This window comes from Agrilus planipennis, unplaced genomic scaffold (genome assembly GCF_000699045.2).
Source record: "Agrilus planipennis isolate EAB-ADULT unplaced genomic scaffold, Apla_2.0 scaffold186, whole genome shotgun sequence".
NCBI lineage: Eukaryota > Metazoa > Arthropoda > Insecta > Coleoptera > Buprestidae > Agrilus > Agrilus planipennis.
In genome coordinates, this window is record NW_020439023.1 from 115,005 (window position 1) to 130,362 (window position 15,358).

Below are 15,358 nucleotides of genomic sequence, written 5' to 3' on the forward strand. Positions count from 1 at the left end.
ATTTCTTTTATTTGTGTTTACTGTCGTTCTTTCCCATGAAAAGTCGTTTCTATTGGGTGGTGGGATTACAAGATGGGGTTGGAATACTAAAGAGTTCGTGCTCGAGCCCATTAGTACCTTGCTACGCCACTGACAGTGAGGGCTAATTAGAGACATTTTAGAAACAGAAATAGGAATTAAGAGGGGTAAAGGTAGACCTAGATTAGATCGAAATGACTATTTCAAAGTTTTAGAAAATCAGTCGACACTCTACAAACAGACACGTGTATCAAAAGTCCTTATCTTAACACAGTTAGATCCTGCACACGTATTGAAATATTATATTTATCGCAATTTTATGTGAGTAAAGTAACAGGATACAGATTCCTTAGGGGTCGTCCATAAAATACGTCACATTTCCCTTTTTGGACCCTTTCCTCCACCTTTAACGGAGGAAATGAAAAAGGAAAATTTACTTAAATATTAAAGCGATGTTTACAATTTATCTCACTATCCCATTGCATCGTAAGCGAAAATAATAAAAATGACAAGTTAGACCCGAATTTGTAAAAATAAAATCCNGAAGTTTATTTCTGCTTCAAGAAAAGACGAAAATTATTGGATGGCTGTATAGTTTTTTTTAGGTACCTAAGGCCATATTTTTAACAACGAATTTCTTCAGTCTTTTGCAGAATATTTATAATAATAGAAGTCACATAGTTGATGAAGTCTTTTCCATGCTTTAATAGTGTTACTAATATATTCCCAATAAATTTAACACGATATTGAATATTCCTTTCAGCGCCAGGGTTGTATCCACGGCGAAGAGTTACCATATCTGTTTGGAGCTCCGTTAGTCGGTGGATTTATGCATTTCGGAAGAAATTATACAAAATCCGAAATACTGCTCTCCGAAACAACTATGATCTATTGGAGCAACTTCGCGCGAACCGGGTAAGTTTCTAATTTGTTCGGAACTTATCCAACAGTTAAACTTAATTTAATATTACCACGGCATCGACGACAATGCTTTCGTGCTTGAAACTACTCGGTTACATGCTAACAGTGACGAACACCGAACTTAGAGGCAGTGGTTTATAGTCCGTGTGGTATAAAGGTGTGCCTCTATACTAAATTCATCACGAAACACAATCTAACTAGCAACATATTCAATACAAGGATTATGTTCCCTCAGTTGACTATTTTATAATAGCGGAAAAAAATTATCGCAAAACGAATAGCAACTTCTGTGTAACTGTGTTTAAAAGACAAATAGCACAAAATATGTACTAAATACTCGGCTTCTGTGGGATGAACCATTTTCAATAAGGAAAACACTGAAAATATTTTCAACCATTCTATCGCTTTTCTTTGTACTTACTAAATCATTAATATTACATATAAAAGAAATTATTAGTGCTATCGGCACAGGGCAAAGTAGTATTACGTAGTTAGTATCAGCAATTTCTTGTACTGAAGTGTACGATGTGTTGCATGCCTATTTACAAATAATTCCTTTAAATGTAATTTTTCAAACAATTTTTAACACAAAGGAAGTGATTAAACAAATTGTCAGTGCTGTCAGCACACGACAAAGTAGTATTACGTAGTTAGTATTAGCAATTTCTTATGCTGAAGTGTACGATGTGTTGCGTACCTATTTACAAACAATTCCTTTAAATGTAATTTTTCAAACAATTTTAATACAAAGATAGTGATTAAACAAATTGTTTACAAAAGTGAATTTCGACCACTCGAAGCAATGGTGCTAACAGTTTGAGCTCACAGTAACCGATAGGGGGGATGAACTAGTTGTAATAATTAAGAAACTTGAAATAATTTTTAAAAAACAAGTTAAAATCGAGTAAACGGTAAATTCAGTCATTTACAATCGAAAATTTTTGCGTTCCCATAAAAATTTAGTTTTCTCCGTGTTGTCACGCTAAGTCACACTTTCAGTGACCCCCCCCTAACCAATATTACGTTACAAAAGCTTGCCCACCCCTGTAATCGATTTCTTGTGATTAAAAATAGCAATGAGAATCACTTTCTATCGTGATGAAAAATTTTAAAAACTGCCAAGTTAAGAAAAACATTAAAATAAAATTGATGCACTGCGAAGGACACATTTCCTTAGACCCTCCTCCCCCTTGTCTTACCTCGTTACGCTAAGCAAAACCCCTCCCTCCCCCTTATTTGTGAACTTATTTTATGAACGACTCCTTGGAAGAAACGAAACTATCGGACTGTGACTTGTGCACCGACCGCCACTGTTAAGCAGTACGATTTGTCTTATTGAGAAAAACTTTAAGTGGAAGTTTATTTTTGAAAAGTTTTCCCGTATTTCATTCGGATTGCGTTAAAAAGGGAGCAAATGTCAAAGACCTTTAGTGTGGACATCATACAAACTCTTACCATTAATTCGAATTTCGACATTACGTCTGGCCGAATTCCGTTGTTTGTTTTGAACTTGGCACGTGTATGTCCCGGCGTCCTCACTCGGCTGCGTCTGTTCGATAACCAACGTGCCGTTAGCGAAAACTTTCTGTCTCCTGTTAATCGGTAGGATTTGTCCATCTCTTTCCCACGAGATAGTTTCGATCGGATAACCAGCAACCGGACATTTCACCACCAGATCCATCCCAGCCACGCCGACAACTTTCGGCATCTCACGGATAAATGGAAGACCATAGACATTAACTTTTGCACTATGGGACACCTTTCCCACGCTGTTTTGGGCCGTACAAGTGTACTCACCCCCATCCTCGGCTTTGATGTTGCTTATATTCACGTGGCTTATTACGTCGTCCTGTACAGTAACGTACTGGCCAACAAGGAAACGAGGACTATCGGGAATAGGAAATCCATCAAGTGACCAAGTGAATCTGGGGGGAGGAGCACCGCTAGCAACACACTTTAATGATACCGTAGGCCCAGGTTGAAGGGTTTGCTCAGAAAACCAGTAAGTTAATTCAGGACCGGCGTCTCCTATGTTTAATTCCCCTATCGCTTCTGCTTGATCCCAATTGTTGCTAACTACACACTGGTACATTCCTTTGTCTTCTTTCGACAGTTGTTTGATGGTCAGTTTGGGGAGGTCGTTTTGTATTTCGACTTTGGCATCGGAAACGATGGTCTTGGCATTGTGTAACCACGCGACCTGAGACACCGGATATCCCCCGATCACGCAATGAAAACTCGCCTCTCTCCCCACATCGACCGTCTGCGTTTGGGGTTGCATGTGAGCCGATAAAGGCGCGGTCACCTCGAGCGTTACTCTCACGCTTTCCTCCCCCGCGGAATTATTCGCGTGGCAAATGTAAACACCTCGGTCTTCTAATCTTACCTGCAACGGGAATACGTCGACAGATTTTTAATGCTAATCGTCAGATTAATTCCGGAAATGGGTACCAGCTGAATAAACACCGGAAAGTAATTTGCTAATGGCATTCGAATGAGATGGCTATTACAAAAGGGAAACTTAGCAGGTGGAATTAAAAAGAAAAAACGCAATAGCCGGCAAGCTTTTTAATAAATCCTATTAAGATCATTTATATTTCCACATACATGAAATGTGAGGCTTAAAAGAAACGAAAGAATGTCGCAAAACGGTACAACCTTTTAATACTATATACATGAACCACTTTGACATTTAATAGGGGATGATATCGAATGTATTAATGTGAAAATTCATTTTAATTTTTTCCCACTATAAACTACCTCAAGTTAATGAGGGAAAATTGTTGCTGTGGGGGTGTGACAACAGCAACAACTTTCCCTCATTAACTGGATTAGATTACTGTTCGCAAATAGTGTAGGATGGTCTAGTTTTAGGGAAATGCGAAGATTAGCTCAGGATAGGAAAGAGTGGAGGTGCGTGTCCATTCAGTCTTAGGACTGGCGACCTTATGCTGGTGTTGATACTTCCGAATGCCTTCTATATACAATAACAAAAGAAAGCTACCCTCTTGTGGTTAACTAAATTATTATGTTCTTACTTATCCCATTTTTGACTACTAAATCAGTATCCTACCTTAGATATTTTAAGGAGACCGGCAGCAATAAGGCTGATCCTTTCTCCAAGTGCCACGGGCACGGAAGTTGTCTGATCTTGAAGTTCGCGACTCCAATGATATTCTGGCACAGGATGACCTTGGGCGACACAGGGAAGTGTTACATCACCCCCTATAACAGCCCGTCGCGAATTGTACTTGTCCACCGTGATTCGCGGCTGGACACTCCCTTTAGGCTCGGTTATTATAACTCTTCCTGGATATGTACTTAGTTGAATTTCACCTGATATTTACACAATTTATAAATAATCAATTAGACGTGCCAGAAAAGCTGGGTTGCAAATAATACATTAATTTTTCGTTATCCATTCATTTTGTGATAAGTAGAAATATTTTCCATTAATCATTACCATTGTAATGACTAATAAAAAAAATTTACAAAATTTTAACAACAAAAATGAAGTAGTTCCTGTCAAATAATTTTCCTTTCCTTTTTAACCAACACTTTGTTCTACTATTAACAAAGGAAGACATATAGTGAATTATTTATTGTTTGACAATAGGCCGTATTTATAAAAATAAAGCATTTACTTTCAAGTAAAAGTAGAAGTAAAAGCTTTTGCTACAATTCGTATTCATAATCTATACATTTTCCTTGCAAGGAAATGCTTCGGATTAATAAAGTAAAAGGTACAGATTCGACCCTAAGTTGAAATTTGCATTATGCAATCAACGTACGTATGTATGTTCCGTACCAGCTGTTTATTTTATTTATTTAATACATTCCTGATTTACTTGTGCAGTGTTGAAAGTTAGTAAATTTAAAATGGTTCGCACAATAATTCATAAATATTTTTAATTTTCGATACAGGTGACATGGCTGCTCCACGTGTTTCGGGATACTCGGCAATAAAGTGGTCCGTCAACCACACGATATTCTCTCCTCAAATCTAAATAACGTTTTAAAATCTGATTCTTGTGGTGTACGTCTTGAATTGTAGTATTTTCTTGTACATAAATGTACCGTATCAGCCATACCAAGCACAACAGTGGGACCACACAACTAAGGATTACTTATACAAGACCTTTTAGATAGATTTTAACACAAAAACAGTCCTACAAATACATAAATTTTTGTGTTACAAGCTGTGTGATTCCTGAGCTGCTACGTAAAGTTTAAAAGAGCGAGAAAAGTTGTTGTGAACCTGGATTCCTTTTTTTTAGAAGCAAATCCTTTAGTTTTTGATAAATAAAAATTATGTAAAACCTTTTACTTTAAGGCAAACCCTCCAAGCAAAACCTTTTCCTTTTTTTTATGCATATACCTTGAAGGAATTGCTTCAATTTTTGTGAGCAAAAGGTAAGGCTCTTTCTATAAATACTATATATATTACAATAATTCTAATAGTTATGCCAGAGGTATTCTTAAAATGTCCTGGGCCACAAAATGCGGTAGGACGGACTTTATTGTAGGTATTCATATTGTATGACCCACGAGATTCTAAACTACCTCTACTTCTGTACACTATAAACCAACTTCTAATCGTAAGTTTCCCCACCCTTACGTTCCATCTGTCTTAAACTCGTAATTTTTACTTTAAAAGTCTCGTTTAAGTGATTGGTTTTGCCTATCACTTTACCTGTAAGTCGATGCACAGTTCGGCAGGCGTAATTCTTGTAGCCATCGCTAGGTCCTGCGTTACTTATGTAGAGGTCACCGTTCCCAAGGACTATGTATTTTCCTCCGATGTCCGTGTTAGGATAGATGTTATTCGTCCCGTCCTGAATCCAGGACGTTACCATAACATATTCGGCCACGTAACTTGGAATTTTGCACTTTAGTACCGCAGTGTTTCCAGAAATGACGTATTCGTCGTACACTTGAACGTCGTAGGATTGTTTTACGACTAGAAATAAACAAGAGGGTTGTACGACCCTACAGAATCAATTCAAATTGGGATAATAATATATAATAGCATGGATTTGTTTGTCTGTTTGTCCATCTATCAGTTAGCCGTGAATAAAACAATTTAAAATTTCAGTTTTCGGTTACAATTTCAGGAATGAACAAAACATGCGTAAAATTCCATAAACTCCATTCATTTATCGTTTAGTGTACCATCGTTTTGTAAAGATCCATACAACTTTATTAAAACGATATCGTCGAGCGAGAGATTTGACGCTCGAAGATTGCTAGGTTTCTTACTCTAGGCTAAGCAAGTAAATTCAAATCAACACATAAAGGAGTATTATTTAGTGATTGAATAATGTCGATGTGCTGCATCGAATAACATTGCAGTTTGGGTTTTTTTTAGGTTTTGTTAGTTAGTTTATTAATTAATGGAAATTTCTGAAGACAATTGGTTGCCACGTAAATGCTTGAATGTTGGTCTTCGAAATTTCGACTCCGAATCGCATAACTTTACACTTTATTGACCCGAATTTCGCAATAAACGTAAATTGACTTGTGAAAAGTAAAGAAAATTTTATGAAGAGATAGAGACAACTCCCCACTCTCTTTCATTCTGAAAAGGTCGGTCGCTCTTGTGGTCATTTTTATTCCTTTAACATTTTGGGTAAAAACTAGGGACGCCCACATGTCTTATGTATGAAACTCGCATCCCATTACCTTTACCTGCTGGTTACTTCCATTTCGCCTGGAAAGAATCCTTAGCGAGAAAAACTGTTTGATATTGCTTTGCTCTGGCAATTTCACATTTTCATAAATTTATTACTTTATTTTATCGATGTTTGTTCTTCGTGATTAACCCACTAATCACAAATACTGATACAAATCATAATGCTAATGGTACCTAGCATCAATTGAAACAGCAAAGATCAGTCTTAATAATTGTTTTCAAAAAATATGTATAATATACATGTACGAGTTGTAGCAAAACAAAAAGCGTGACAAAAGAAAGGTAATCTTAAAAGTTTTGAATTGAAAAATTTTTCCCCATTTTCTCAGTTTTCACTTCCACTCTACACAAATTCAGAAACCTAATAATAATTGCTCTGTTATTTTATTCGGTAAACAAGGGAACTTAAATTATTATTCTTTTATCTTAGTAATTAGGTAAGGTATTCGTTTTCGAATTGTTGGAACAAAGCATAAGCATGTTATAATTTCACCGGAGCAAATATTACCTGTGCAATTCCTATTCGTTCTGTTACTATATCTTGGTGAACCGCTTTATAAACTTAAGCGTTCACTAATTTATAATTTCCTCCGCTTTACAAATTTCAAAGCGCGTCTGGTAGTTTTCGTCTTCTTTCGTGATTATTAATGAAATGCACAAAAATTAACTTTCGGATTAATAAATTTACGGCAGGAACGTTATCATTAATCTCAATTTCTTAATTCGCAAGAATGCATCTCAAAAGAAATTATAACTTGGCGGAGACGCGACTGTGTAGTACTAGGTAAGAAGGTAGAAAGCAAGTACGCACCATCCAAAAATGAAACTAAAAAGAAAAAAAAATGTATGAAGAATGATAAAAGGAAAAGCAGCGCCTTTTCAAAGACTCAATTTGTGAGCACGAAGACTAGAAAGGAACTGGAATATTCCAGCTTGAAAACTGAAGTTAAATTAACATCCAGAAAAGTTTCCTACGGGAAGAGAAAACAAGTAGATACTGCCAGGCACGAAATGCAAACTTTTTAATAGCTTAGAAACTTGGAAAGTTTTAAAACATTAATTAATATATGTATAACGAAAGGCAGATAAACGTTGTTCCACTGAAAATTCAAGCATCATTTCGATTTTTCTTTTCTCTCTCTCTGTCATTCTCCTTCTCTCTCTACTGAAACTTTTTTGACAACCTGGCCTCATTTTTGATTAAGGGTTTTTTTTCCGTAACCCATATCTATATCACCAACGTTCATTCAATAGTGGTTGTAAAACAGCTTGAAAACTCCGTTTCAAAAGTTATAAAAACAGCATGTTAATTTATAATTAAACCCGTCTGATTTATTAAACTTCCCAGCTCGAAAAAATTGAATTTACGAAAAATAAATTATCTAAAACGTCTTAATTAGAATCATGGATAAAAGCGGAAGTAAACAAAAGCGAAATCAGGACAGACCGTGAACCTACCCTACGGTAAATATAATTTTGATTACAGTTTATTGATTTAATGTCAACGTATATCACTATCATATATTATGTCAAACGGCACATTAGCATACTCGTAGCTTTTGCTTATTTGCCTATTGAAGACGCATCCGAAGAATTGCTAAAAACATTTAAAACGACGTCCATGGAACTTAACGAAAATATCGTTGATTGAAATCCGATGTCAGCATGGAGCTCTCCTAAACCATAGGAGGTACAATTACGCTTAAATGGGGCCAAAGTTACCTAATGAATCCTTTCAAGTGTATGAGGTGTTTAAAAAAAATCAAAACTTTGGATTTTCTTCAATTCGAAAAATCTATTTCAGTTATAATTACACGTATTAAAAGATAAATAATTACAATTATTTCAGCCCCAGAACACTGGTGTCATTTCGTATTGTTTCGTCTTTGTAGGACCATCATCAATTTTAAAGTTTCTAGGTACCTGAATATTGAGCTTTTCCCCTTTTGTCCACATCTGCTTCTCTCCCAACCCCCTTAATTATTGCTATTTAAAACAATATGTTAATAAAATTTTTCTCACACACATATGTTTGTCTTAAGGAAATGATAAAAAATGAAACATAATTCTAATGTCAAGAATTTGTAGGTACCTAGCCAAAATAAAAAACAGTTAATCAAAAATGAGGTCATTCCAGCGCTTTTAATGCAATTCTATATTCATAGATTTTCAGTTAAAGAAAACTGCACTTATCTATAAAAATTCTCTTCAGGAAATCGACAAATTTAAGTAGGTACGGTAAGATTTTGACTTTTCATCACTGATTTTATGACATCTTCCGAGAACTTCAGAAGTATTTCCGCTGCTACAGGTAACCAGCGATGAATTTATTATTACTTTTGTTTAAACACCAATCCAGGCTTTTTAATTCACTACTATTTTAAATTTACAGAGGTTTCATAGGACATCTTTAAAATTTAAAATAGTAACAATCATCTAAAAAGCTGTAATTGGTGTTTAAAGAAAGTAAAAGTAAATTCATCGCTGGTCATCTGTAACGGCGGCAATACTTCTGAGAGAGTTTTTCAATGTTTTCATAAAATCGGTGACGAAATGTGTCGTACTGAAAAACTTAAATTTGTCGCCTTCCTTTTGAGGAAATTTTTATAGATAAAATATAGATGCATTTTTTTTTAACTGGAAACCTCTGGAAAGTAATGAAGCCGATTCAAATTCGGTGTCACCTATTCTTATGTTATTTCAGCTTAACTAAAGAAATGATTTTACCAAAAAATTACTAAGTCTCCCGATGAAATCTAGAGATTTATTTACATAAATAATATTTTCAGAAAAATATCTTTGATACCCTAAGTACCTGTACTACAGAAAATTTGATACTACTAGTGGCACACATTATTAAAGTGATTATACTAGAGGAGTTAGAGATAGCTTTAAACAAAATGGAAGCGATATTGACAAAACAGTACTGTATGAAAAATAAAATAAAAATACTGGTATGCAGGGGATGGAAAGGCAGGGAAAGAGGGAATATAAAGATAGGAGACGAAAAATTAGAAGAAGTGGCCGATTTTAGGTATCTAGGATGTCAGATAAGTCAGGACGGAAGGAGTAGTAAAGCAGAGGATAGCGCAGGGTCAAGAAAAGGTTAGAAGCGTTCGAAATGTGATGCTACATGCGAATGATGAGGATACCATGGATAGAGAAGGTTACAAATGAAGAGGTATTAGAAAGTGTAAGAGAACAGAGAACTCTATGGAAGTCAATAAAAAATAGGCGAGATAGGTTGGTAGGACACCTTCTCAGGCATAAAGGTCTAGTCAGAGACGTATTAGAAGCAGAAACAGAAGTTAAGAAGGGTAGACCTAGATTAGATTACTGTTCTAGCTTTGGGAAAATGCGAAGATTAGCGCAGGATAGAAAAGAATGGTAATGCGTATCCAACCGGTCTAACTATCTTATGATGATGATGATGAATACATTTCGATATTGTGATTTTCCAGCGTTTAATGAAATCGCGGCGTTTTCCATTAAAAATTGCGTTTTTTTATTATTACTCTGCCACATTGGTTTTATTTTTCTCTTTTGTAGTTTGGTGTGAAATAGTTGTAAGCCCATCGACCTATTTTGTCGTGTCGATTTTTTGCATTTTTATTTAACACCACATGCATTAGTTTCGACATTCGGTTTATAAAATTTTCAAGAACACTCACTGACTCGAAAGGAATCGATTTCGAAATCCATTAGTCTAAATGGTTGCCATGCACGAAATTCAAATGGAAAACTCATTAAAATCGGCTTCAAAATAGATGGGACTATGTATAGGGTGATCTCAAGACTTACTACTTATTATTTAATAGAAATGCCATCGGGTCTGTGATGGACTTAGGCGGCTTTAATTGCCCACTGCCCAATGTCAAAATAAATTCAAAATGGTAAAATTGAAACGATTTCTTAACTTCGCTGCGATTACTCTGAAAATATTACAATACTGCCAACATAGCCTAAATGGTCAAAGCGTGTAGGAGTTATGTAGATGGTACAATAGAGCAGGAAACTTCGATGTTGACTTTATCAGACAAGAGGAACGGCATTAATGACAAAACCTTGCCGCGATTCACTTCGTTCGTGTACACTTTTCCTACTGTACCTTATGATTCTTAGAATTTTCGTCAAGAAAGAAAGTTTATTATTTTGTGTCAACTTTGAAACTTTAGATATCTAGGAAGTCAGATAAGTCAAGACGGAGGGAGTAGTAGGGATATAAAACAGAGGATAGCGCAGGGTCGTGTCGCCTTTAATAAAAAGAAGTCACTTCTATGCTCGCGAACGGTTAATTCAGAAATTCAAAAAAAGGTTGTTAAAGGTGATGTTTGGAGCGCGGCGTTGTACGAGTGCGAAACATGGACAGTGGGCGCGGCGGAAAAGAAAAGGTTACAAGCGTTCGAAATGTGGTGTTAGAGGCGGATGATGAGGATAACGTGGGTAGAAAAGGTTAGAAATGAAGAGGTATTGGAAAGAATAGGAGAACAGAGGACTCTATGGAACTCAATAAAAAATAGGCGAGATAGGTTGGTAGGACACNGGACACTGCCCCTGTTTACCTTAGGGCAGCTACACCTTTGACTACACTCATAAAATAAAGTAGTTGGTGCCGCCGATGTTTATTTAGAAACATGGCTGTCAGAAATCCTTTGTACTGGGTTCATGCCTCACTTATGCTCAGGTCATGTTTAATAAAATTGTTTTTCTGTTCAGTTCAATTACAAGGTCAACAATACCTTAACCAGAAAAAAAAACGACAAATTGTCTGCGTGTCTTTGTAATCTTTAAGTCGAAAGAAGTTGCAAAAAAGAAGTTAAATTCGTTAGGTTTGCTCACGCGTAAATATGACGTTGCTAGGTAGCAAATTGACAATCGAAAGTGTTCGGCCGTCATAGAGTACGCTAATTAGCACCCATTCAATGAACGAAAATGAAAGTTAGCATATATGCAAATCGACTTATTGTATGCGTAACGACATATTAGCCGAATTACGCTTTGCCGCCTATATTACATATTTATGCAATTCATTTAACACGACAAATGAATTTATTATTAAAGAATTTTGATTATGTCATTTCAGTCAATTCTAAGCTGCATATTATATGTATATTAGCGATTCATTTCTAGGAATTTGGTTTTAATTGAGACCTTTTTATTGGAAGAAAATAAAAAGTCGCGAGTCGCCTTCAATAAAAAGAAGCCACTTCTATACTCGAGAATGGTTAATTTAGAGATTCAAAAAAGATTGTTAAAGGTGTATATGCTTGGAACGCGGCGCTGTCGAATGCGAAATATGGACGGTGGGTGCTGCGGAGAAGAAAAGGTTAGAAGCTTTCGAAATGTGATGTTACAGGTGAATGATGAGGATACCGTGGATAGAGATGGTTAGAAATGAAGAGGTATTAGAAAAAATAGGAGCACAGAGGGTTCTATGGAAGTCGTCAGTAAGATATAGGCGAGACAAGTTGGTAAGACACCTTCTCAATCATGAGAGTCTAGTCAGAGATATATTAGAGGCAGAAACGAGAGTCAGGGAGGGGTAGAGGTAGACTTAGGTTAGATTACTGTTCACAAATAGTTAAGGATGTGGGTTGTTCTAGTTTTGGGGAAATGCGAAGTTTGACTCAGGATAGGAAAGAGTGGAGGTACGTGTCCAACCAGTCTTAGGACTGACGACCCTATGATTATGATGATGAACTTTAGAACAATCTTTTTCAATTATAAAATTGAGTCAAAATGGTAGTTTTAATACACCCACTGACATGTAATGCATATGGAAATGTCGAGAAATTATTGACGATTTCGACTAAAACCTAAAAATAGTCCAGAATAAGATAAATCGATTACAGTATTGAGCTGTCGCACTAATCAGAGCTTTTCGTCATTGAAACATGAGCTTAACGTAATGATATAGTAGGGAACGTGCGGCCTTGATACCGTATGCGATCTGCGTGGGTTTCTTGTACAGCCTAAATGTAAGTTAGCCCTTGATTAATGAATATTTAACGATAGAGAACCCGACAATTTGAAAATTAGTAGAATTAGGTTAATAACATGCTGCCATCTGTCGACCATAACATGAATACCGGCGGTCATTCGTAGACAGAAGATTAAGTCATCACGATTTTATAAAAAGTTGTATTTACAAGTGTACCAACTTATATGCGGCCCCTTTTATTACAACTTAATTTAAATGTAGTCCCTAACCATAAAACTCCTTTTTGCGATTTTCGAATTTCTCCCTCTATATACTTGTGCTATACGACATTTCTTATATCCAAACATGATTCTGGGTCAACGGGAATAGGGATGATGACTGATTTTCAAAAACTACTCCACGATGTTTGTAGGTGACTGCTTTATACAAAATAAATTTTATTTCCGAAAAGAATTCAGGTTTTTAAGGAAAAATTAGCGTTTTAAAGAATACGATTTAAACTTTACGCCAAAACGATAGAATAGTAATGGCGTCTATGTGTGACGTCACCGTTTCGTAAACAGTTGACACGTTGCATGTTTACATGCATTGAGATACATTAAATTAATTATTTTGAGCGATAGTTATCATGAATTCTGATGTGTATCGATGGTGTGCGGTTCCTCAATGTAATAATACATCGATAAAAACTCCGAATAAGTTGTTCATTAACGTTCCAATGAAAAAAAAAGTGAGAAATACGTGGCTTAATCTTGCAAGGCGAGACCAAGCAGCTATATCTTCAAATTCTGTAATTTATTTCTGTGAACCTCCCAACATCAACAAGTCGATCCTTGGCAAATTTGAGCTATTTGCCTTGATAAATCCTTGTTCCATAGCTAACTTTTCTTTTTCGCACTCTTATAATAACACAATACTAATTTTTAACTATCAAAAATCAGATAAATGGAGCTTTAGTGTCTTTTGGTGTTAAATTATTTAAGTACCAAGAAAACACTAATAACAAATAACAATTTATAACAATAACAACGAAAACACAAGTAACAAAAAGGCACAGGAAAAATGCAACAGACATATAAGAACAAAGTGACAAAAAGAGCAAGATAACAAAACAGTAACAATAACAAAGATAACAACAAAAATGAAAACAATGTAGCGAATAACAATAGAATACAGAAGCACTTACGAATGGTAGTAGAGGCGGTAGACGAGAACTGTGTATAGATAAGAATTTTTGGAGTATTTATAGGACAGGGTTGTTCGTAAATTTGATAGAAAGTTCTAGAAGGAAAAGTAGTTAGAGAGAGGGTGAAGACACTAGTTTATAGGAATACATAGAATTAGACAGTATAGAATTAAAGAGAAAGCAATTAAGAGTAAAACCAGATACATATTAGTATGGGAGCGCATGCAGGTATAGCTGAAGTTGGAATTCTGGGTAAAAGTGATTGAGAGAACAATAGAGTTTAGATTGAAAGGAAACCAAAGTATTTATAATATAAGAAATTGAAAAGAATTGAAATAATATTTGAAGTGAAATAATATTTGGAATGAAATATTATTTGAAATGAAATATTTGAAATAGAAAAACTAGAAAAAACATTTATCTACATACAAAAAAAACAATAAGAGTTATTTCGCCACAGAGCAAATAATATCTAAATAAGCAAAACAAGCTAACAAGTTCGACCGTTAAACAGAACGTTAGAATGTTTACGAAAGCGTGACGTCACGCGCCTCCTATTGGCGTTTGATCTAATATGGCAGATAGTCAGGTTTTGTACTTTTATTTTTACTAAAATTAACTTAAGCGCAGTTGTAATAAAAAACAAATATTGTTTTTTAGAATACTTAAGTTCTATATTATTAATTTACATCATAATTTTAGTGATTCTTGGTTACTGTCATCATCCCTATTACTCTTTAGGTTTTGATTCCCTTGCGAGTGTCAAAAGAAGCGACATAATCGGTCGTATCTTTTGATTGCGTTGACTTAGAAGTTTGATTTTTTCACATCTTCAAAAGATTGCAGACTTGAGTATTTGACATTAATTTCAACTTGATACGTCCACGCGTTTCTAGGAAAAATGGTGTTTACACACACAGAGAGACAGACAGGTGGACAACGAAGTGATCGTATATGGGTTCCTTTTGAGATACGGAACCCTAAAAATGAATGTATGCATATACTTACCCAGTAAGTGAATAAAAGATTCTAGGTACCTACTTTAATTATGAAATAATTTTGAACGAAATGTTTGTTCGGTGTTGATTTGTTCAATATTTGTATATATTTTTTATAGTTATTTTAGTTTGTATTTTTTTTTTGTCTATAACTGTATATCATGTAATGTATCTTGTAATTTCTATTTAACTTCAAATTGTTACAAACAGCTTTGGGCGTCTTTATTACACCCTTCAGGTAGGTACCAAATGTTGGGAAAGTCCGAGTTCCCAACTACGTCACGCCGGACTTTCTCTGGGTACCTGAAGGGTGCATAGCAACAATAGTAGCGTTGACCAAGGGGTCTGTTTACTAAAAGGCGTGTCCTATTTGTGCAGACTATTTAAGTCTCGGACCACAGTTCAAATTTCATTATAATCACTATATTCAATTCATTATTATCCACTTATATTAATTCATTATTATTATTCATTCTATTACAAGTTAAAACCAAATTCAAACAAAATCAAACTATACAACAATTACAATTCGACTTCAATCAATCAATTTATATTCAAATCAATTTATATATCAAATTCAAATTCAATTAGTGTAAATAATG

General features: G+C 35.3%; 1 protein-coding gene across 3 annotated transcripts in view; it reads right to left on the reverse strand.

Moving 5' to 3' along the window:
• The window catches only part of LOC108738301 (Down syndrome cell adhesion molecule-like protein Dscam2), a 75,743-nt gene that overhangs the window by 15,765 nt on the left and 44,620 nt on the right, over window positions 1-15,358 (reverse strand). For all 3 annotated transcript variants that reach the window (XM_025976360.1, XM_025976359.1, XM_018471667.2), the window contains exons 4-6: window positions 5,633-5,899; window positions 4,013-4,275; window positions 2,395-3,325 (exon numbers count right to left, since the gene is read on the reverse strand). In XM_025976360.1, coding sequence (XP_025832145.1) covers window positions 2,395-3,325; window positions 4,013-4,275; window positions 5,633-5,899 — 1,461 coding nt within the window. The remainder of the gene's footprint in view (window positions 1-2,394; window positions 3,326-4,012; window positions 4,276-5,632; window positions 5,900-15,358) is intronic.